Source organism: Geotrypetes seraphini, chromosome 11, assembly GCF_902459505.1.
Source record: "Geotrypetes seraphini chromosome 11, aGeoSer1.1, whole genome shotgun sequence".
NCBI lineage: Eukaryota > Metazoa > Chordata > Amphibia > Gymnophiona > Dermophiidae > Geotrypetes > Geotrypetes seraphini.
The window spans coordinates 103,777,675-103,802,552 of record NC_047094.1 but is presented as its reverse complement, the minus strand read 5'-3'; the positions used below and the strand labels follow the sequence as shown (position 1 = coordinate 103,802,552).

The 24,878-nt window shown below is 45.8% G+C and overlaps 2 protein-coding genes across 8 annotated transcripts in view; one reads left to right on the top strand and one right to left on the bottom strand.

The window, feature by feature from the left end:
• Nucleotides 1–18,033, bottom strand: part of AURKA (aurora kinase A) — a 71,142-nt gene extending 53,109 nt beyond the window's left edge. The window contains exons 1-4 of one of the 4 annotated variants that reach the window (XM_033914072.1): nt 17,798–17,855; nt 16,902–16,993; nt 3,677–3,736; nt 2,183–2,450 (exon numbers count right to left, since the gene is read on the bottom strand). In XM_033914072.1, the coding sequence (XP_033769963.1) occupies nt 2,183–2,450; nt 3,677–3,736; nt 16,902–16,904 (331 nt within the window). In that variant the 5' untranslated portion in view covers nt 16,905–16,993; nt 17,798–17,855. The other 3 variants (XM_033914073.1, XM_033914076.1, XM_033914075.1) reach the window with 3 other exon arrangements.
• A 117-nt stretch (nt 18,034–18,150) lies between these two features.
• CSTF1 (cleavage stimulation factor subunit 1) overlaps nt 18,151–24,878 on the top strand; it is a 34,644-nt gene continuing 27,916 nt past the window's right edge. The window contains exons 1-2 of one of the 4 annotated variants that reach the window (XM_033914068.1): nt 18,151–18,281; nt 24,048–24,230. In XM_033914068.1, coding sequence (XP_033769959.1) covers nt 24,062–24,230 — 169 coding nt within the window. In that variant the 5' untranslated portion in view covers nt 18,151–18,281; nt 24,048–24,061. Of the gene's footprint in view, nt 18,344–24,047; nt 24,231–24,878 lie in introns of those variants that run through there. The other 3 variants (XM_033914069.1, XM_033914070.1, XM_033914071.1) reach the window with 3 other exon arrangements.

Below are 24,878 nucleotides of genomic sequence, written 5' to 3'. Positions count from 1 at the left end.
CGCAACAGAGAGCCTCAACGGCAGAAGAAAGCCGAAGCAGCCTTTTAAGTGCAGCGAGTGCCAACGCTGGAGAGAGGTTTGATATTAAAGTCATCTTGCTAGGAGGGTCGCAGAGTCAGCGGGGGTTGGGCTGGGAGGGGAGAGAAGCGTCTGCCTCGGGTGCTTCAGGCAGCAGCAGCGTTTACAATTCGCTGCTGTTGCTGGCTTCAGACCTTCCTCTCTGGCTGGTCCTGCCTACTTCCTGTTTTCATGAAGACAGGACCGGCCAGAGAGAAAGACCTGAAGCCAGCAACAGCAATGAATTGTGAATGCTGCTGCTGACAATGAAGTAGTTAAATGAGGAAAGGGAGCAGAGGGGGAGAGAATAGCTTGGAGGGAAGGAGGAAGGTATGCCAGACCAAGGCAAAAGGAAGGAGGAGATGGAGAGAGGCCATATGGGAGAGAGAGAGAGAGATGGAAAGAGAAGAGAGGGCAGTGAATGGAAGGGGCAACATATTCTAGCACCCGTTAATGTAACGGGCTTAAAGACTAATATATATATATATATATATATATATATATATATATATATATATATATATATATATATATCCATTATAAAATGATAGAATTTCAAGTGATGTTTTCAGTGTCAATTGTTTAATATTTATGCACTTGTAAGATGAAAAATGAATAAAGATTTATAAAAAAAACAAACAAACAACATCATCTAAAGTGCGTATACCCACCTTCATCCAATATTTCCAGATGACCTTAAAACCTCCAATTTGAATCTTGGAGTTTAGCCAAAGGGTCTGATAGCTTGATTTAAGTATTGAAATAGGTGTTAAATTATTAACATATCTTAACGTTTTCCATGTATCTACTAATATTCTATTTTGCATGATCAGTGATGCCCCCATATTCAAAATGAGGAGTGCATTGCCTTAAACTGGAAAACCAGAGCCAATCATTCTGTGAAGATATACTGTAGTATGGTACTATACTTGGAAGTCTGTTTTTGAAGCTCACTAGACCCAACATGAAGTTGAATCATTGAAGAGGGAATCAGGTTACTCATTAAGATAGAAGTAGATATCATTGTTGCATCTTGAGTTGCATGATCATTATTTTATTTTTTTATAAATCTTTATTCATTTTTAATCTTTCAACAAGTGTACAAATTAAATATCATACATATTCTTGAAAACATCACTTGTAAATCTATCAAGAAAAACAACAATTGTGTATATATATATATATATATATATATATATATAAACCCATAACCCACCCCCCTTCCCATTATTATTAATAGTTGCATGAACATTAAATCAGATATGCCATTTAACACACACACAAAAAACAAAACAAAAAAACAGCACAAGATTTCTCACATTAGGCACATTAACAAGGATCTAATTATGCCTTTATCACAAAGTAACCAGAAGCTGGATGTATCATCTGAAAAATATGGAGATGCAAATTTCCAGAAGAGTTTTTAGTAATTCTATACAAATGTTATGCAAATACTCAATTTAAACAAAAAGCTTTCCCAATACTCTACAGGGATGCATGACCTAGTTTATTTTGCTAAATACAGCAGAGATTAAGTTTCCCCATATGCTCTCAAGTAGCCAAGTAATTCTACCAAGACATTTGAATGATGAGGGGGTGGATGTAATGTAAGATCAATTCTATAATCACCTGCATTTATACAGTGTGCATGTAAACATCTAGAATTTATTAGCACCTATGCATATAAGTGCATACTTAGTTGTGAAAGTGCAAGCAGAGTGGAGGGGAGAGGAGAGAGGGACCTTGGCTAGGTTATCAATGCCCCAAGGCAAACAAAGGGGCCACCCTTTATCAAAATGCCTCAGATCTTCCTTCCCTTGATTTAGGGTGGCTTTTTTTTTGTGGGTTGGAGTGGGAGAGAAGAAAATATAAAAAGCTATAACTGTCCTACCAGGGCCAAGAAACCCTCCACTTACTGGCCTACCTTGACCAGAAGTACACTGCACAGGCTATATCACGCCATCTGCTCAGTACAAATACTGGTTGGCTGGGGAATGCATAGAGGATAATAAAGGTTTACCAAGCTAAGAAGCTCTCAACCCCCATCTGCTGGTAGTTTATAAACTTAAAGTGTCTGGACCGGTCTAGAGGGATGCTAAGGAAGAAGGGTTTTGAAGTTGCTTACCAGGTGCTTGATTCTGTTGTGCTTGCAGAGAGGTTTCATGTCCCACCTGTTTGTCGCTAGGCTGCACTGCTGCTTGGGGTTGCTGTGGTTGACCTGCCAACTTTGGATTTAAAGTTACAGGCTTTGGAGCCTGTCCCTGGGGAGGAACATGATGTGGGGCATTGGAGGCTACCAAGACTCGCTGTGGAGCATTACCAGCAGATGACTTGCTCTTAATAGTCTGCTGTTGCGTTATAGGGACACGTTTTGCACCATCACTTCTTGATATCTTACAGGGAAAAAAAGTTTGTTTCAGTACACATGAATGTATGCACAAATAAAAATTCTGGTTAATAAGCCTTACACAATTTCCTATGCAATTTTGTTTTATAAAGTGTTCATTGGATAAGTTAGAATGTTCCATACATATTCTCACCTGCCAATTGGTGTTCAGAATTGCTTAAAGTATATAAGAGCACCTACATGTAGAAGGCTGCTTTACCAACCTCCCCCAAAGTTTTTGGATCAAATATTTTAAACCTGTCATCTGTTTTACAGAGTACCTTGTACAGCAATACAGAATAAAAGTATCATTTTCCAACATCTGCGCATGCTCAAGGCCCTGACCAGGCAAGAGGCGGGAGCTTGCTTTCACTCTCACAACCAGCAGAAGGGGTAAAGAGCGTGTTTGAGAGGAAGGGCGGGAAGATGCTGCTTTCAGCACGGGGGTGCGATGCGGTTCTCGGGCAGTGGGGGGGGGGGGGGTGTGCGATGCCAATTAGAGTGGGGGGGGAGGGGGTGATGGAGCAGCGCCGGTAGCCTCAGGTGGGTTGGTGGAACGAATCAAAGCGAGTTTCCATTCATTCCCATGGGGAAACTCGCTTTGATATACGAGTAACTTGATTTACGAGCATGCTTCTGGAACGAATTATGCTCGTAAACCAAGGTTCCACTGTATATACTTATTTTGATTTCAATATAAAAATTACAACCATTCAAGGCTTGTGAGGATGGGAACAGCCAGAGCTATCTCTATTCCTCTCCTTCCTTTATCTTGGAATGTATACAGATTTTCCTTTGCAAGAGGTAATCAACAATTTAAATTATCTCTCCCTTCCAAGAAAGGAATAAAAAGAGTCAAGATTTTTACATTCTCTCAACTTTGAAATGATCTTTCACTCCTTTTAAAGAGTTCCGGTTCATTTCAAATTTTTCATAAATCTTTAAAAACCATTTGCTAAACACTTTGAAAATTAATCTTCCGAAACTTAGTCTCTCTTATTCTTTATGGTTTTTATTTGTTAAGTTTAATTATTGTAAACCGAGTCGAGCTTTCTTGGACTGATGTCTCAGTATATAAAGCAGAGCATTAGATTAGCTAACGGAGACAGAGCGGTGAAGGGAACAACCTTTTCTCTGTGTCATTCTCATTGTAAATGGTCTGGAGTAGACACCAAACAAGACAAAACATCTTAGATCTGGTGAAAAAGTCTGCTGCAGCATGTTGATACTTACCCTAATACCATATCCTGAAAACCCATTTCGATTTTCTTTAGCAGTTTTGTCCATGATGCCCTAAAAGAGAACGTTACAAAAATAAAGTGTGGGCATTATATACCATGCAACATATTTATAGTTCATTTTCTTATAAAAGTATGAAATATATGAAACCATGAGTCAAAAGTACGGTAACCAATATTTTTGTGTGGCAATTTTTAAGATATTAAATCTAGCCCTTAGTAGGTTATGCTATTAAGTGGGGACTAAATTTAGGTGCTGGGGGGGGGGAATGCAGCAACCAGACTGATTACAGGAACATCAAAATAAGAGGGTCATTTCATAAATAATGCACACTTTTTTTTTTTTTAATAGGTTTTATTTTTTTTTCAAGTATTTCTTTACAATCCTTCAATATAGTCTCCCTGCTTTGCAATGACCGAGTCCCAACGTCCAGGAAGCTTAATTACTCCATCCAAGACACCGTTTTTGTCCAGTTGCCGAATGGCTCGAGTCCCGGTGGAAGAAAGCTCTTCAAGAGGTGCAAAATGATGTCCACACATAGGTTATTTCAACTTTGGAAAACGTTGAAAGTCTGGTGGACTTATGTCTGGACTGTAGGGAGCATGAGGTAACACCTCCCAGATGTATTTGCATAGTTTTTCAATGACGAGTGGAGAGCTCCATCTTCCCCATGACCAAAAAGCACAGTTACTTACCGTAACAGGTGTTATCCAGGGACAGCAGGCAGATATTCTTGACATGTGGGTGACGTCATCCACGGAGCCCTGTCGCAGACAGCTTTTCAAGCAAACTTGATTGAAGATCTAAGTTTGCTAGTGCTGCACCACACATGCGTGTGCCTTCCCGCTCCACTAGAGTGCGCGTCCCCTCCTCGTGGTCTTCAGTTCAGATAGCTAGCAAAGAAGCCAAACCGGGGAGGTGGGAGGGTTGCGAGAATATCTGCCTGCTGTCCCCTGGATAACACATGTTACGATAAGTAACTGTGCTTTATCCCAGGACAAGCAGGTAGCATATCCTCGACATGTGGGTGACCTCCAAGCTAACCAGGATGGGACGGTGGGAGAGTTGGCAATTTAGGAGAACAGATTACACAAAACAGACTGGCCGAACCAGCCGTCGTTCCTAGAAAAGGTATCCATACAGTAGTGAGAGGTGAATGTATGAACTGAGGACCATGTGGCGGCCTTGCAGATCTCCTCAATAGGCCTGAGGAAAGCGACAGAAGCCACCATCGCTCTGACTTTATGCCCCGTGACTCGACCCGGCAGCGGGAGACCAGCCTGAGCGTAGCAGAAGGAAATACAAGCAGCCAACCAGTTGGACAAGGTACGCTTGGAAACAGGGCGGCCCAACTGATTGGGATCAAAAGATAGGAAGAGCTGAGGAGCCGTCCGATGAGACTGGGTGCGTTGGAGGTAAAAAGCCAACATCCTCTTACAGTCAAGGGTGTGAAGCGCCACCTCACCCAGATGTGAGTGGGGCTTCAGAAAAAAACACTGGAAGGACAATGGGCTGGTTGAGGTGAAAGTCCGAAACCACCTTGGGCAAGAACTTGGGATGAGTACGAAGGACCACCTTGTCATGATGAAATACAGTAAAAGGCGGGTCGGCAACCAGCACTTGCAGCTCACTGACTGCGAGCAGACGTGAGAGAAACCAGGAACACCACCTTCCAAGTGAGGTACCTCAGATGAGCATTATCAATGGGAGGTTTCATCAATTGAGCCAGAACCACATTAAGATCCCAAACCACCGGAGGGGGCTTGATTGGAGGATGAACATTGAAGAGGCCCTTCATAAATCGGGAAACCACTGGATGGACGGAGAGCGGTTTCCCATCAAGCGGCTGATGAAAGGCAGCAATCGCACTGAGGTGGACTCGAATAGATGTTGATTTGAGGCCAGACCGAGACAAGTGGAACAGATAATCCAGCACGGAAGGCAAGGAGGCAGATAGTGGCTCCATGCAGTGCTCAGCACACCACGCAGCAAATCTGGTCCATTTCTGGGAATAGCATTATCGAGTGGAGCTCTTCCGAGAGGCCTCGAGAACATCCCTCACCGACTGAGAGAAGCCGAAGGAGGGAGGCATGTGGAGAGGATCCAAGCTGTTAAGCATAGAGACTGCAGATTGGGATGCAACAGCGAACCCCGACTCTGAGACAGCAGAGAAGGAAACACAGGCAGCAGCAGAGACTCTCCGACACAGAGTTGAAGGAGAAGGGAGAACCACGGCTGCCGGGGCCAGTGAGGAGCTATCAAGATCATGGTGGCACGAGCTGACTTGAGCTGCACGAGAGTCCTCAAGATCAAAGGAAAAGGAGGGAACGCATAGAGGAACCGACCCTTCCAATCCAGCAGGAAAGCATCCGCCTCGAGACGATCTGGGGGAGTAAATCCTGGAACAGAAGCAAGGCAGCTTGTGGTTGGGGGGGGAAACAAACAGATCTATTTGCAGCGTCCCCCATCAAGCAAACACCTGGCCCAGAATCGAGGCATGGAGCGACCACTCGTGAGGCTGGAGAAGACGACTCAACCTGTCCGCAAGGCAGTTGTGTTCTCCCTGGATATAGATCGCTCGAAGGAAGATGTTGTGGCTGATCGCCCACTCCCAGAGCCGAAGAGCCTCCCCCGACACAGAGACAGGGAACCCATACCCCCCTGCTTGTTCACATAATACATTGCCACCTGGTTGTCCGTGCGCACCAGGACAACCTGATCCTGAAGCAGATGACGAAAGGCGACCAGGGCATAGAAAATGGCCCGAAGCTCCAACAGGTTGATGTGGCACCGACAGTCAGCGCTCGACCAAAGACCCTGGGTCCGGAGGCCGTTGAGGTGAGCCCCCCAGGCATACGCGGAGGAGTCCGTTGTGAGGACCTTCTGCAGTGGCACGAAAAAGAGCAAACCTCTCAAAAGATTGGAAGAGCGCGTCCATCAGCGGAGTGAATGCCTTAAGGAGGGAGTCACCGTAATGCGCCGAGAGGCAGAATCCCGGTCCTGTCGCCATTGGGATGCCAGGGTCCACTGCGGTATGCGGAGATGAAGCCTGGCGAATGGAGTCACATGAACCGTGGAGGCCATGTGGCCCAACAGGATCATCATCTGTTTGGCGGAGGTCGTGGACTGAAGGGCATCCCTCCGGCACAGGCGGATAAGGGCAGTTTGCCGAGACTGAGGCAGGAACGAGCGGAGGCGAACCGTGTCCAGCACCGCCCCAATGAACTGCAGAAACTGAGAAGGGCTCAACTGAGACTTTGGAAAGTTGACCTCAAAGCCCAGATTCTGAAAGAAGAAAATAGTCCATTGGGTCACTGAAATAAACCCCTCCCGCGATGGCGCTTTGACAAGCCAGTCATCGAGGTACGGAAACACCTGAAGATCCTGCGACTGCAGGGCCCCCACTACCATCACTAGACATTTAGTGAACACCCGGGAGGACGAAGGGAGCCCAAACAGGAGGACCCGATACTGCAGGTGAAGGACTTCTACCTGAAACCGAAGGAACCTGCGAGAGGCCGGGTGGATTGGAATGCGAGTGTAGGCCTTTGAGGTTCAAGGAGCAAAGCCAGTCCCCCTCGTCCAGCAGGGGGTACAACAGGGGAAGAGAGCATACGGAACTTTTCCTTGACCAGGAACTTGTTCAGCTCTTGAAGATCCAGGATAGGGCGCAGGTCCCCGGTCTTTTTGGGAACCAGAAAGTACTGGGAGTAAAACCCCGAGCCCCCTTGACACACTAGGACTTCCTCTACCGCCCGGAGATGAAAGAGGGCATGGGCCTCCTTGAGAAGAAGGGGGACTTGTGCTTTGTTCGAAGGACACTCTCCTGGGGGCCGGGCCGGAAGCGGCACCCAGAAATGCAGAGAATATCCCTCCCGGATGATGGAGAGGACCCAATTGTCCACCGTGATCAGAGCCCAACGAGGAGAAGGCTCGAAGACGGAAGGGGCCGGTCCGCCCCAACCCAGATAGTCAAAAGGACAGCGCGGGCTTAGCCGTCACCGGAGCCTGAGGTTTCTGAGGGGCCCTCTGCTGTTGCTGGCGCCGAGGAGGTAGCCTGGAAAACCCCGGCGTCAACTTCTGGGGGTAGCGCCGGGAGGGGGGGGCAACTTAAATGACTTCAGAGGGGCGGGTTTTGCCTTGGCCCGTACCAACGAGGCAAAGGAGAGCTCACGCTCAGAGAGGCACTTGGTGGCTGCCTCGATAGTCATCAAAGAGTTCGTTGCCCAAGCAAGGGAGATTCGCCAGCCGGTCCTGCAGATTCGGGTCCATGTCCACGATGCGAAGCCAAGTCAATTGGCGCATGGCTATTGCAAAAGCGGAAACCCTGGAGGAGAGTTCAAAGGCATCATATGACACCTGAAACATATAAAGTCGAATCTGCGACAAGGTATCTAGGAGCCGGCGAAAATCCGCCTGGCGGCGGACCGGCAAGTCCTCCAGAAATGAGGGCATAGATTTAATGCACTGTTTAAGGTAGGAGGTGAACATGAAGTTGTAGTTCAGCACCCTATTGGCCATCATCGAGTTTTGGTACAAGCGCCTGCCAAACTTGTCCATAGTCCGGCCCGGGGGTACAGTGGCATAGACTCATGAAGGATTAGACTTCTTCAGGGAAGACATTCACAACCAGAGATTAATGGGAGAGCTGAGCCTTCTCAAAGCCCTTACAGGGGACCGTCCGGTACCTGGACTCCATTTTGGATGGAATAGCCGGGATAGCATAAGAAGTCTCCAGATTCCAGAAGAAGGTCTGCTGCAAAACCGGATTCAAAGGAAGACGAAGGGATTCCTTAGGAGGATAAGGAAGCTCCATCTCCTCCAAATATTCCCGGGTGTACCTGGAATCAGACTGGAGGTACAATTGAAGCGCCTTGCCCATGTCCAACACAAACTTGGTGAAGGAGGACAGCTTACCCGCAGAAAGCACTCCCGGAGGGAAGCCGAGCGAGACTTCGGGGCAGCAGAAAATGAGGGGGATGCCTCCCTCGAATACTGCGCCGGGGTATCAGTGTCCACAAGCATGGACGGTGAGGAGGCCCCACTGAAAGAACAAGGAGTCGACGACTGCTTGCGTCGAGAAACCCGGGAAGGTGAAGATCCCAGGGTCCGAGGAACGGAGAACCGGGCAGTCCACTCCGATGAGCCCCAGGGAGAAGAAATTGGTCGACCCTGGAGGGAGGCGGGAGTCCTCGACCTCGGCGCTCCGCGGACTGGAGACCGGGGCGGGAGAAGAGAGGGGACAGACAGGACGAGGTCCGACGGCTTAATGGACCCCGTAGTGCAGGGACCCGGGGACCGACCTCGCCTCGGGGGAGAATCCCTGGGCTGCTTCGCAGCTCTCCGCCTCGAGGACGAGGCACATCTCGACCGGTGCTTCACCCAAGGCCGGAGGGCGGTAGAAGTCCGCCTCAATGGAACTGGTGAGAAATCACTCGAGGACTAGTGTCTAGACCAATGCAACTTGCCTCGAGAGTCCCCGGTGCGACGCTCAGGCTGGTCTGCAACGAGCGAGGTCGAGGCAAGTTAGGCCAAAGCAGAGGAGATCTGCGAGGTTAAAATAGCCTTAAGCATATCCTCGAACATCGGCATGGAGTCCATAGGGTTTGGAGGAACCGGTGCTCCATTGCACTCCGAGGGCAACCTCGATGCAGAGTATTCCCTTGAAGTGGAGGCAGGCTTGGAAGTAGGTCTCTTCGAGGCCGTCAGAACTACGCTTGCTGCCTGGGTGGCCAGAGACTCCAAGGAAGGCTTCTTTGGTAGTTGAGCTGAACCTGAAAAAGGAAGAGGAGACTTACCCGAGGCCGAGGTCTTGGAAGCCGGGGTCCCGAGGACTTCGAGGCCAAGGGAGATTTGCCCGGGACCGAGGTCTTCGAGGCTGACGTCGAGGCCGAGGTGTCACCATCTTCCATGGTGAAGAGGTCGAGGATCTTCGCCCGGCGCCGACGAAGAGCCCGAGGCTGAAGGGTGGTGCAACGAGATCAGGAGTCCGAGGGGTGATCGACACCGAGGCAAAGGATACACCAACGGTGCGGGTCCGTGATATAGATAACCCGACTGCACTGCGTGCACTTTTTAAACCCGGTGAGAGGCCGGGACATAAGGCAAAGAGAGGGGGCCACAGCACAGGCGAGGCCGAGCGGCCACAAAAAGACTGGGACGCCCCGGTCAAAGAGAACCGAAAACAAAAAAAAATTTTTTTTTTGGTTATATGGAATGAAAAAAAAAATCCAGCGACTTCCGACTCGAAAACAAGAAAAGAAGCCACGGTGCAAGAAAGGCACAGGATCGCAGAGAAGAGAGACAGGGCTTTCTGGCTCCATGGAAAACTAAGAACTGAAGACCACGAGGAGGGGACGCGCCCTCTAGTGGAGCGGGAAGGCACACGCATGCGTGATGCAGCACTGGCAAACTTTTAGATCTTCAATCAAGTTTGCTTGAAAAGCTGTCTCGCAACGGGGCTCCGTGGATGACGTCACCCACATGTCGAGAATATGCTGCCTACTTGTCCTGGGATAAAAATTTAGACGAGCTCAAAAGTAAAAAAAAAAAAAAAAAGATGATTTTTGCTTATGATCATGAAGGCATCATCACAGACAAAGTTCCATGTGGAAGAAGTGTCACAGCAGTGTACTGTGATTTTTTTTACAAAAAATGCGTAGAAAAATGCATAAACCCCCAACCTCAGTTGCTCTTGGCTGGGCCACTCATTCACGACAACGCTCTTCTACACATAGGGTATGTAGTCATTGAAAAACTACATTGCCCCCCCATAGCTACAGCCCTCTGATCCAGAGACTATCTTCTCCCAGGCAGAGCTGTCCCAGGAATCCTGGGAACCCCTGTACTGTCAGGAATCTTAAAAGGTTGGATGACCACTCAAAAATAATAAAAATCGGATGCAGAGCAGATGGAAAAACAAAAAAACAAACAAAAAAAAACCCCTCCCCCCATAAAAACAAAACAAAACATCTTCTCTTCTCGCTTGCGGAAATAAAGAACTGAGAACTGAGGCACTGCCCAGTGACACAAGGAGGCAGAGTTGAGAAATGTAGATGCCTTCTGCAAACCTCATGGATGAATGGAAGCAACACACTTGTAAAGCCTAATGTACCCTTTACAACAGAAAAAGAAATTAGGTAACCTCTGGGCACAGTTGGATAATTAACTGTAATAGGCAGTAATTGTAGAGATAAGTCATAATTACTATGTTTAACCTATATGTGGTGCGGCCTTTTAGGCCAGGATACAGGTCCTGGAAGTCAGCTTCATACTGTTTCCCTTGTAATCATTTGATTGTTTCACCCTCAATTTTTTTTTATCCTTAAGTAGCTGGATTATTATATATCTCTCTCACTATCTTTTTTTTAGAACTAGAGATAATGTTTTATATGATTCCTATGTTTACTGTAGACCAGTGATTCCCAATCCTGTCCTGGAGGAACACCAGGCCAATCGGGTTTTCAGGCTAGCCCTAATGAATATGTATGAGAGAGATTTGCATATGATGGAAGTGATAGGCATGCAAATTTGCTTCATGCATATTCATTAGAGCTAGCCTGAAAACCCAATTGGCCTGGTGTTCCTCCAGGACAGGGTTGGGAACCACTGCTGTAGATGACTGGCTAAGAGTATTTCTCTAATTGGCAACTTCCTTACTAATTATTTCTTATTCTTGGATCTCATTTGCCTCTTTATAGCTGATGTTTTTTAGTAATTTATATTTTTCTTCACAGCCGGGGACCTCCACTATCCACAGCCGGGAACCTCCACTATTCACAACACACACTACACGCTCAATCTGGTGGAGGAATGCAGTTGGCTTCGTTCCCAGGCACTGAAACCCACCAGCAGACAAACCTGAGGTGAGCTAATTCAACGGTCCCCAAGCCCTTGATCTGAAGGTGCATGCTTGCCAGAGAGTGCACTGCAAGGCGGCCAACCCCCTGGAAACAGACTTTTATCCACAAAGTCTAATCTCTCACAATCAGAGCTATCCCCGCGGGGATCCTCTGCAGCACGAAGATGCAAAAAACATAAAAATACCGAGTAGAAGAACACGAGCAGAAGACACTAGGGAGCTTATAATCTAAAAAAATAAAAATAACGTCCAAAAAGTGGCCTAAATCAGTACTTGGATGATCAAAAAGCCAGATCATCCAAGTACCGACAATCAAAGCTGGCTTTAGACGTAGCTTAGGCTATCCTGTCTCTAAACGCCTAGAGCGAAAAGAGGTGTTTTTAGAGGAAGGGAAAGGGCGGGAAGGTGCTGACCTAGACCAGCAAGTATAACCAAAAACTTAAGCAGGTTGCCCAGTCTGAACTTATACGTTTTGACTTAAACCAAGTCAAAACAGGTATAAGTTCCGAAAAGGGGCCACTGAGCTGATTGCAGCTGCCACGATCACCTCAGCAGCCCCCGCGATCATCTCAGCAGCCCAGGAAACCTGCCCACCCCTCACTGCAATGATCGTGGCAGAAGAGATGGCTCATCTCCGCTGCTGCGATTGCGATCCACCCCCTCACCCTGAAACAATACCGGCAAGAGGGAACCCAACTCCTCCTGCCGAGTTGCACCTGCGACCCCCCCCCTAAAATACAGACAGGAGGGATCCCAAGCCTTCCTGCCCACAGTGCACCCCTCACCCACCCTAAAATACAGGCAGGAAGGATCCCAGGCTCTCCTGCCCACGGCGTGGCCCTCTGCGAACACCTCCCCCAAACCTGTGACCACCCCCTCACTTACGGTAAGTTGGACGGGTCCCAAGCCCATCCACCCCACCATGCTCTGAATGGCGGGCCCTAGGGCCTAGCGCCTAAGGCCCCACCCACAGGAATTGGCCCAGTTGCCTTAGGTCCCTCTTGTGGTTGGGGCCTTAGGCACATGGGGCCAACTGAGCTCATGTGCCTAAGGCCCCGCCCAAAGGAGGGACCCAGGTGCCTAAGGCCCCTCCTGTGGATGGGATCTTAGGCACCTGGCCCAAATCTGGTTAGCCCAGGCACCTAAGGCCTCTCCTGTGGGTAGGGCATTAAGCGCCTGGCCCAATCAGGCCCTAAGGCCTGCCATTCAGAGGATGGCGGGCCTGCCAGGCTTGGGACTTGTCCGTCCAACTTACCATAAGTGAAGGAGTGTGTGTTGGGTGTGGTTGCGGAGTTCGGAAGTGGGGTGTGCCGTGGGCAGGAGGGCCTGGGATCTCTCCTGCCCATATTTTAGGGTAGGGGGATGCACCATGGACAGGAGGGTCTGGGAACTCTCCTGCCCATATTTTAGGGATGGGTGGGGGAGGTGCGCCGTGGGCAGGAGGGATTGGGATCCCTCCTGCACATATTTTAGGAGAGGTCGTGGGTGTGTCTTGGCAGAAGGGGTTGGGCTCCCTCCTGCCAGTATTATTTTGGGGGTGGGGGGTACGGGTATGTCTCAGCAGGAGGGGTTGGGCTCCCTACTGCCAGTATTGGTATCGTGATCCAATTCCGAAACCCCATCCCCAGAACTGCCACAAACCACGGCAGGAGAGATTCTGCATCTCTCCTACCGCAGGTCGTAGCAGTTCAGGGGGTGGGGATTGTGATAGGGGAGATGAATCATTTCTCCTGCTGCGATCGTTGCAGGGGCTGGGGGAGGGGGATTCTGTAACCGGTGTTTTTGACAAACACCAGTTACAGAATCCAGCTTTTAGGCGAAGGACTGGCCCCTCCTTGTTTTGGGCATTTGGGACTTGGGCTATTTTTTGTTGATAATGTGTTCTAAGGTTAGACATAGTGGTGGTCTGGGTAATTAAACTGCTGAACATAGAGGTAGGCCATTCTCAAAAAATAAAAAATAAAAAAACCCCAGCAACAAACAAACAAAAAAAACAACTCATTTTGGACTTTTTTTTGAGAATGGACATTTTCCCTGCTGCTACTTTCAGGCCAAAAGGGGACTTAAGAGACATTTTTTAAAAAAATTATGCCCCTCCATGCTCCTATCTCGCTTGTAGAAAAGCAACTGCAGACCTGAGGGAAGAAGGAAGGGTCTGGAGTTGATGTAAAATGTTGTAAATATTCCCCCCCACACCACAACAGTACCTTGTAAAAATGAATTGTGAACTGAATAAAACACGTCAAAAAGTTTTATGGCGTATTTTGTAGAAAAATGTAAAAGTCAAAAATTAATGTTTCAATTAAGTAGATGTTCAAAGTGTAAGCCATTCACACGAATGCACACCCTCAGCCTTGACCACCACTGAAATCTACAGACTTGTCAACAACACTTTGCTTCAGCTCAGTCAGAGATGAAGCGCTATTTAAGATCTTTGACGTCAAGATATCGCTGTCTTGTAGACACATTCCTGTATCAGCTCCCAAATCTGGTGGTCAACTGAGTTTAAGTCTGGAATTTGCAGGCTAGAGGTCTGAAGGATCGATGAAGACTGGGATCTCCGATGTAGCATTTCTACGGTGTTCTTTGCCAGATGTGCTGGGGCATTGTCCTTTTGGGCGATAAAGTAGCCTCTTGACATGTGATGGATTGCTGGCAACAGCTTCTGCATCAAGAGGACAACATGTTAATACGTGTCATTGAGCTTAACCCCAGGATCGATGAACAGATCTGTGAATCCAAGTCTCGAGATTGTGACCAAGACCATGGCTAATTGGCTGAAAGTCAGGAAAGTCCATAGTAGGTGTTTGGCATTAACCTCATGCTTCAGTGTTGTTGAAGGCCTGTATAGACGATCATTCTGCCAGGCTTCGGTGCAGCAGGGAGGGATGAAAGACAAAGGCTGAAAAGTAGTGAAGACCTCCCCCTCCAGGCACAAACTTGGCACAAAGGCAGTGAGGGCCGCTGATTCCTCCTCCCTCCCGGTCTGCCGTCGCCATCTGCATTTAATTATCTCCCGCCACAACTCTGGGAAGGGCCAGGCGGCCCACAAGCCTCCCTTCCCTAACCAACGTCAATTCGGATGTTGGGGGAAGGCTTGTGGGCCACCTGGCCCTTCCTGGAGTTGCAGTGGGGGATAATTAAATAGAGTGGGTGGGCGGTGAGCAGCTGCAGCGGATAATTAAATGGGGCAAGCTGCAGCGGGGGTCAGCCAGTGTACCCCCTATAGTACGCATACCACAAGTTGAGAAACCCTGTGTTAAATCAGTGGATCTACAGTAAATATCTTCATCTGTAAACCAGATGAAGCTAATGCTATGCTCTGGGTATTTGGTTAAAAGCTGGTTATACCATTTCAGGCGTGTCTTTGTTGAATAAAATTAACTCTTGGGTACACGTTTAAGACACTAATTTCAGATTGTCATGAATTATCCTAACCACAGTGGTCTGGCTTACTTCTGCTTCTCTTGCTATTTGGTGAAATGTTCACTGTGTTTGTGGCATGTCCTCCTTGCTCAGTACAATATCACATACATCATCAACTTGCTCTTGGGTGTGAAATCAAGCAGGTCATCTGCTGGCTGGCTTATGATCCACATTGCCAGTTGCTCAGTTCTTGCATAGCAGCACATCAAGGCCATTTTTGTTCCAGCCCTTCTGTGGGAACTCTCCAACAATTGTTGACTCCTGTAACATTTTAGCAGTACCTAGGGCTAGATTCACTAAGCAAACCTGTAGTGATCCTCCCATGCAAATTAGCAAAATCCCATGCAAAATAGCCAAGCGATTGATTCACTAAATTGCTTGGCTATTTTGAATCAGGTTTTACTATTAGCAAACCCAATTGCTGCAGACCTGTTGGTAACTGAGTTATCGTCAGGTCTGCAGGTTTTTTTGACAGACCTGCCTGTCTTTTTTATTCATTTTTCACCATGGCACAGATATTTTGCGTGTGTTACACACACAAAATAACTGCCCCATAAAAAAAAATAATAAAATAAAAAAAGACAGGCAGGCCTGTCATAAAAAATGTATCCACACACAAATGCGCCCCTCCCCGAAGAAAACGTGCCCCCCCACCCCCGACCCTCGCCCTCCCTGCGACCGGCACAGCCCACCCACGGCACCAAAAAGTTGTGAGCAGGAGAGGTGCACAGTCCCTCCTGCTCCTAGGCTCCCCACCCCTTGGCCCGGCCCACCAAGGTACCTTTAAAATAGTTGGGAGCAGGGGGGTGCTCGGACCCTCCTGCTCTTACGCCAACCTTCGGGAGAAGGAGAAAAGTCCTCCTGCGTTCGGGCAATAGCGGCCTTAGGCCCCGCCCATCATCACCTCAGGCTCCTCCCAGGGACTGAGCACTCTTCCTGCTCCCAACTTTTTAGATCCGGGGGTGGGTGGGCCATGCCAGAAGGGGGGTGGGGCAAGGGCCATGCTGTGGGAGGACGAGGAAGAGATCAGGGCAGGCAGGAGATATCGGGGTCTGGGGGTGTCCGGCAGGGTCGGTATGTCGGGCCGGAGGGTGGGGCTAGTGTAGGGTCCCCTGCCTGCCCTGATCTCTCTTGCCTGCTCGCCGGACTCTCCTGCTCTCTGTCGCCGTTCCCCACAGTGCAGGCCCGCTTTAAAACCACAGGTTTGCACTGCAGGGAACGGCGGCAGAGAGCAGGAGAGTCTGGCAAGCAGGCAAGAGAGATCAGGGCAGGCAGAAGAGATCGGGGCTGAGCCCTGACAGCAATGACAGGAGGCTGCTTCTCCTGTCACTATTGTCAGGGTGCGCGCATGAGTGGGGATCGCTCTCTAGTGATCCTGGCCGTGGGTAGGGGCCGTGTTAACGATCATCCCCATTTGCATGCAGGCCTTTAGTGAATTTGTCAGCCTACATGCAAACGGAAATGGATCGCACACGGTTTGGACGATTAGTGAATCTAAGCCCAAGTTCTTTAACAATATTTGGTCTTCTGCGGTGAAAATCATTTTGATACAGAGACTGTTTCAGCACGTATCCCATAGCAACAATTCATTTTCACAATGATGATGAGACATACATACATGCATACTCCTGAGGCAGGGAGAAGGAATACAGACAGGTAAATATTTGAAAGGTATCAAATAGGAAAAACTAGATCTAAGACATGAAAATCTGTAAGGCAGAGTCTAGCAAGCTTTTTCAAGCTGCGGCACACTAAACTCAGGGTTGCAGCTGGAGGGCCTCCGAGCAACTACAGACATCTACATGACGTGTAACATCACCACACTATCTGTGCATGCACAGAGGCCCTAAGCTTGCTAACCCTAAAAAACTGATTTGCCAGGGGGGAGTGCAGAGAGGAGCTGACTGACTACTTATAGGACATGCCTCTCACCATCAGAGGGACATCCTGCCCGCACCTCTCCTCTTCACCACCGTCTCACAGCACACCCAGAATCTCACTGTAGCATAGTTTGTACTGTAGCACTGTTGTAAGGGGATAAATTTTAAAGCAAGGTCAGGAAATACTTCAGCATAGAAAGGTGGATACCTCCCAATGGAAGACATAGAGAAAAACCATAATGAAATTTATGAAGAGGATGGATCCATAGCAAGAGAATAGAATTAAAGCAAAAGTAACATGTACTTTCACACTCTAGAAGAAGCATAGGATGTAACCTGTACCAAGACAAATACTATCGTTGTCACCTTACTGAGCAAGCTAGACAGACCATAGTTTTAAAGCTGCAATCGTTTACTACACTTGTTATTTGAATTAATTGTTACATAAACTAATTTCAAAGTTTATATGACTTTTTACATCCAACCCCTTACAACTACATTTCAAAAAATGTTTTAAATGGTTTTTAAAAGCACCAGAAAGTTTAGATTTAAATTCGGCTATAAGAATTTCATTAACCCAATTTAGAATTACTTCTCACTTGAGAGCTATAGCAACCATCTACCAGTTATATTTTACAGCATCCCAAAATAGAAAAGTTAGCTATTAATTAGTAATTAGACGTGTCTCTATTCCCTTTTGCAGGAAAAGTGTAGACACATTTCCAAGTATGTGTTTTTGCACCTATGCACCATGTAAGTTAAAACTTACCAAAAGCCATGACAAACTAAACAACGTTCCCCTTTTAGCTACTTTGGGTGGAAAGCCATACCCAATTATAAACTTGTCTAGATCGCCACGGTACAAATTTTAACCAAGAAATCCTTAACCTCATTCTCGTACTAAAACTAAGAAAAACATTACTGAACAAAAAGTATACCGCTACTAACCGACCCACAGCCAGCTCACAGCCCTCTCTTCCCACTCTAAGGAATTTACGTTTGAAATTCAAACGTCCCGCTTTTAAATACCTTTAAACCGCTCCGCGCTCCTATTGGCCGCAGTAAACCCAAAGGTGGCTCCTTATTGGTTGCCGGTCGCACGCTGCCGAGCAACGATCAAACGTCAAATGACGCCAGACGCTTGCTTGTCGTTAGTCGGGAAGCTACCGGCGTGCCGGAAATAAAACAAACAAACAAACCCAAAGCCGACCCTTTAGTACTTTCTTTAACTGGCGCTGGCCTTGAAATTGCCGCAGAAATGTGTTGGCGCCCACTCGGGCTTAGGTCCGAAGAGCTTACGCGGACACTTGCCTAGCCTTGCTTACTGACCAGTTTTGGCCCGTAAGCTCTTATGTCATCTGTGCGAGTCGGTCACTCTGTTGTGACGTAGACGCGCGCACGCTCTTTGCTTTGGAGACGCGCCATTGCTGTGGTGAGGCGGGAGGGGGAGAGTGTGAGTTTTCGGAAGGCTTTTGTGTTTGGTATTTTATTATTGTACGTGATTATGTGGTGGTGCCTGTGGGGAGCATTGTAGGAGTTAATACAGAACGTATTTTGTGTTCATGTCGTGACTGGGAGGGTTTCTATCCTGTTCATTCCATGTCACTCATAGTCAATGGGAAGGAGGATGGGGATGTTTCGCCTCTGCTTCCCTGTGAAAAGAAGCTCGCGACGATTTTCTTTCTTTTGACTTTTCTTTCTGACATTATTTTGTGTTATTTGTAAACTTCTGTGATGGGATTGCTTAACGATGGCTTATCAAGTTTAACGAACTCCCTTCTGTCAGTGACTAGAAGAGCCTGTGCTGTGCTTTCTTTTCTTTCCCAGTGGCGAGTGATTAAAGAAAAGGGACCCTTCCTTGTTTCTTTTATGTTGTGGTGTCCGAGGTCTGCTCTATGTTCTTTTCTTTCCTTTCCTTTCATAGTTATAGGGCAGGGATCTCAAAGTCCCTCCTTGAGGGCCGCCATCCAGTCGGGTTTTCAGGATTTCCCCAATGAATATGCATGAGATCTATGTGCATGCACTGCTTTCAATGCATATTTATTGTGGATATCCTGAAAACCTGACCTGGCTCCGGCTCTCGAGGACTGGAATTGCCTACCCATGGGGTATCAGATACTATTTAAGGGCCTATTGACAATTGTGGATATAAAATGTGGCTGAGTTGACTTACTTCTTAAGAACTGCTTTATTAATCTGTGAACTAGTGAATACATTTGGTTACTTGTTTCAGATTGGTGCCCAAACTACTTTTTTTTTATGATCACTAGTATTTTCCTATGAATTACCAACAGGAGGTGGCCACAGCTCTCCCAGTCAAGTAGCATGTTTATCAGAGTGGCTTCATTTGTGACACTGTTTTATTTCTTTAATAAGTGTTCATGAAAGTGTGAATGAATTTTGGTCATAACCTGTAATTCTGTAAACTAAACTGCACTAGGAAGAAAATGGTGCTACTACGGTATGTTAAAGATTTTTAAAGCAATTTATGAAGAATTTTGACTGACTTTGCTCACCCCCTCCCCCCTGCTGTGATGAATCACCTGGGGGTATTTCTGCCCTGCTCCTGTCTCCTTGTTATAATAAATTACTTTACTCTTGTTGGTTTAGTGCTGCTATGAGGCACGTTTTAATTGGTTGTTTGATTTCCACTCTAGCAGGTAGTTAAACGTGAAAGTAGTATGGACATTGTAAGCATGTGCATAATAAATACAAAAAGATGATTCTTAAGCATATATTGATTCACCATTTTTTCACCAATGTCTGCCATCGTTAGATTGTAAGCTCTTTTGAGCAGGTACTGTTTCTTGCATATTTAATGTACAGTGCTATGTTTGGCTGGTAGTTCTATAGAAATAATAAATAATTCTAATAGTAAGCTGAACTAAATGAGTCTGAATTGATAAATATGCAGAATTGCTGATTTTTATTTACTAAGATTAAAAAACTGCAGTCGAATAATAATGCAGGTGGTATGCTTGGGTTGTTGGGGTTTTTTTGCATAAAATTGTCCAGAATGTTGTTAGATATATGTTTGTTTGTAATATAATTGTGTTGAAAAGAAGGGCAGATAAAAAGCCCAATGTTCTCCCCAGAAAGTTTTTCCAGCCGGGTTGCATGAAAAAGTAGCTGGGTGGGGCGGGACGGAGAAATTTGGTGGTGGGAAAATTAAGGGCTCCTTTTACTAAGAAGCTGCAATAGCATTTTAAGTGTGTGCAGAATTGCCGTGCTACATGGCTAGAACTAACGCCAGCTCAATGCTGGCGTTAGCGTCTAGCACGTGCGGCAATTCTGCGCGAGCTAAGCGCACAGTAAAACTGCTATTGCAGCTTAGTAAAAGGAGCCCTAAATGTGTACTATTTGTATTAGTTAATTATTATTAGTTATTTTCCAATGCACAATATGACTGCCTTTCTTAAGGTTTGACACTTGTTCCATAATTTTTTATTAAATTTAAGAAATATCCAATTCTAGAAGTGAATAATTAGATATTTGCCCTCTTTCAAATGGTATAGAGCAGCGTTTCTCAAACTTTTTTAACTCCGGCACACTAAACGGAGCAAATGTTTTTTGTGGCACACTAAATGCAGCAAATGTTTTTCATGGCTGGAAAAAATTTCTGGGGAGAACACTGTTGCTATTAGTTTTCAAGGTCCAATCACGTCAAAGAATGATGCTTATCTGGGCAGTTGTATAATAAAAAGAATGGATAAGATAACATGAGAAGTGAAATTGTCATGAATCAGAGGGATACATACCCTGTAGGTCCTAAAAGCAGGCTTGTGGATTAGATATAAACTATGAAGGCAGTGGTGTACCTAGCATATGTGACACCCGAGGCCCATCATTTTTTGACACCCCCCCATCTGTATGAAAAACATGATTTTTAGTAACAATCCACACATCACACAAGAGTGTACCTAGGAAAAGGCAGCATCTTACATATTGCAGTGAGCAGTACATCAATACACCCATTGTAAAATTAAACAAGCCAGACTAGTACAGATCAATCCTACACAGTCAATCCTAACTGAAAACCATGTCTTTCGAACACACATAACACAGAAAACACCTTCGCCTAGTATGGAATATGTAATCACAAACTAACCCCTCTCCCTTTTACAAAACTGTAATGTGGTTTTTAGCCATGGTGATAACAGCTCAGACTCTCATAGAATTCTGAGCAATTACCACCATGGCCAGTGCTAAAAAAACGCTCTACAGTTTTGTAAAAGGGTGGATAAATAGAAAAATGTAGACAAAGTTTAAATTGAACCACCAAGAAGCTGGACTCTGCATATAATGCAACACCACAGAAACAGCAATGCAGCTCCCCTAAACAAAAAAATAAATAGAATTTTTTTTCTACATTGTCTTCTATGGTTTCTGCTTTCCTCATAGTCTTGTCACTCTCTTCCTTTCATCCACTGTCTACCCTCTCTCTGCCCCTTCTATATGGCATCTTCTCTCCTTGTATTCCCCTTCCATCTCTCCCTTCACCCCTATTATTCTGGCATCCATCTTCTTCCCTTCCCTCCTGCAATGGTCTGGCATCTCTCTGCTCTTCTTCCCTTCCCTCTCCCACACCCTCATGGTCTGGCATTTCACTCTCTGCTCTCCCTTCCCCCCACTTCCATTAGCATCTGCCCCCTTTCGTTCCCTCCAACCCAATTCCATCCAGTATCCTTCCCCCTTATGCCTCTCTCTCTGTTGCACTATGTATTGGATTTCAAAAATGAATAAATATTTTTTTTTTTTTAATTATTATTTTGGGGCTCTTTTACTAAAGCTTAGTGTGCACAAAACGTTAAGAAGCCCATTTATGACCTTCTTAGCATTTAGTACAGTATTCCAGTTTTAATGACTACTTTGTATTAACCACTGACAGAAAGGAAAACTGCCTGAGGTTTCTGAGTACTAAAAAAAACAACAAACAACTATGGCAGAGTACTTTGAGAAATCTGCTTTCAGTCTCCTGCACTAGAACTGGGTCACTTTCAAGCAAGTTTCCAAATTCCCCATTTTTAAGTGCATCTAAAGAAAATGGGGCTCAGAACAGTACAAGTATATCAGAAGTGTATGCTTTTGTTACAGGTCACACAGTATCCTGAATGAGTAGGGGAAAAAAAAAAAATCGGGTCAGAAGTCTCCTGCCCTCCCCCAAGCCACTGCCACTGCCGTGGCCATTGGATAACAGGCCCCAATGCCGCCGCCACCCCAAGCTTTCTCTGCTTCGGGCCGACCAGAATTCCTCTCCCTGACGTCAATTCTGCCGTCAGGGAGAGGAAGGCTGATCGGCCCAAGATCGCAATGACCTATTGGGAGAAATGTTGCCGGGTCCTGCCTTCGCGGAAACAGAAAGTAGGCAGGACCCGGCAGCAAGAAGAATAAATTGTAAGCTGTCTCTCGCCTTAGCCCCTAGCGAACGCATGCTTTGGGCCTCTCAACATGTGTGTGCCAGCTCCCTTCTCTTCTTTTCCCCCCTCCCCCCCGGACATAACTTCTGGTTTCGGAGGGAAGAGAAGGGAAGCCGGCACACACACTTTAGAGCCCCGGAGCATAAGTTTGCTATGGGCTAAGGCTGAAATCTCCAAGCTGTTTTGTTTTGGGTTTTTTTAATGTTGAGCAGTGGCGGCAGCAACAGAATTTAGCTGGTTGGTCATCTAAATTACCCTTGCGGACCGCCCGGCTAAAAGGCCCTAGGGAGAACACTGAAGCCTATGACCTACTCTGTCAGCCCATTTATAATATTTCTAAACTTCATAATCCCTTTCTCTCCCTCAGAAATTCTGTATGCTTGTTCATGTCTAATCTAATCTTTGGTTTTATATAACGATTCATCCCTACAAGAGGGCTTGACTCTGTTAACAAAATGTTAGTAAAAAAAATACAAAAGATTAGAACAAAACTTTCTTCTGTAGTCATTTAGCTTGAAGAAGAGGAGTCAATAAATTTCTGAAATAAGGGCTTCTTGTATTAAGCCGCACTAGCGGGGTTAACGCGTGTGACTTTTCATCACGCGCTAACCCCTGCGCTGGCCTAAAAACTACTGCCTGCTCAAGAGGAGGCGGTAGCGGTTAGTTTGGCCGGCTGTTTAGCGCATGGTGTTACGTGCGTTAAACTGCTAGTGCGTCTTTGTAAAAGGAGCCCTAAGTATGTCTTCAGTACTTTGTGGAAAGTTGATAAGTGAGGGAGAAGTCTGACTGTAGAAGGAAGATCATTCCAAATTTTTATGAACACAAAGGAAAAGGATCGACAGAAATTGGCCATAGTTGAATTCACATAATGGTTCCCATTTCCACCCATCCATCACCCTTTCCATAAAGAAATATTTCTTTCAATTTCATAGTCTTCCTGTAACTCATTCAAGAACTTTGGAATTTGAAGGAAGCCCACTTACTACATTTATACCATGGAAGTGTTTAATGTCTGTATCAAATCTCCTCCCTATTTTCTTCTAAATAATACCTATTTGAGTGTTTTATGACAGAGAACACTGACCATTTTGGTAGCTATTTTCTACACCAACTTAGTCCTGTTTGAAGGCGAGATCTTCAAAAATTGTTTACTGTACTTCAAATGAAATATCACCAGGGACTCATCAAGAGGCACCATCATCTCACTTTTCTTGATAGTCATTCCTCAGTCTTTTCATCCAAGCAATATTTTGGTTTTAGCTGTTTGCTTTTTCTTCATAAATATAGTGAAATATATCACTCCAAGCCCACTTTCCTTGCATGTTCAACTGCTAAATTCAATACCAATCTTCAAGTTTTATTATCCTTGCAGATTTTGATATTTTCCACAAGTCTTTAAGAATATAAGCATCACCATACTGCGACAAACCAAAGATCAATAAAGTCTAGTATCCTGTTCCAACAGTGGTTAATCCAGATCACAAATACTGTACCTGGCAGGATACCAAAAGAGTAAAACAGATTCTATGCTGCTTATCCCTTGAATAAATGATGGATTTTCCCAAGTCTGTCTTAATTAATGGCTTATGCACTTTTAGGGACTTATTCGATTTTCACAATGTCACATACAAAAATGTTGTAAAGAACTGGACTGAGCCCTGTGGCATGTCATGGCAGTGTCAGATTGAACTCCCTTTACTGCTAGCCTTCAGTATTCACCTATTTGACATTATACCAAAAGTTAATTTCTCCTGACTAATGCCAAATATTTGCTTTTATAGGTATTCTGTTCACAATGTATAGGTACAAAATAAGCCTAAAAGATCGCCAGCAGCTCTATAAGTTGATGATCAGTCAGCTGCTTTATGATGGTTACATTAATATTGCCAATGGTTTGATCAATGAGATAAAACCACAGTGTGTGTGTGCACCATCTGAACAGCTACTGCATCTCATTAAAGTAGGTAAGTGGCAGTGCGTTTCACAACTTCACACTTGTTTGGTTGTTTTATTGTTTTGTTTTGTTTTTAGAAGCGTTTATATTTATTTCACACCTTTTTCATTAGTACTGGAAATTAAGTTATACACTACACTGATTTACAGTTCACTGCTCTAATCGCTATACTCCTCCATATATATAAATTGCTCCTCTAAAAACTACCCAAAGTGAGGTATAATAAAATGCATCATATGTAACAAGATGATTCTTTAGTGGCCTTCCAAACTGGTCAAGACACTTGGGTTATGCTCACCTACCAGCAGATGGAGACTGAGAACACTGATCCTGAATACTGTATAAAACCCCTGTGCATTTGCCAGTCAATATTTCTCAGTCTCCCAGAAGATAGTGGACAATGCAGCCTTACCGGTCTATTAGGCCCAGGTTTGGGTCCCTGGGGTCTTGTTTTTTATTTTTCAGGTCTTTTGTCCTGGTGTACTTTTGGGCTCATTTTGCTTGATTAAAAAAACAAAACCCTTTTGCCTCTGCTTTGTTGTTACAGGGGTAGTTGGTTTGAGGGGCCCACCTAATTGCTGTTGTGACATGTCTGTAAAATTTTTGGCTTATGATATTCATCAGGTATACACATCACCAGGGATCAGGACTGTAACAC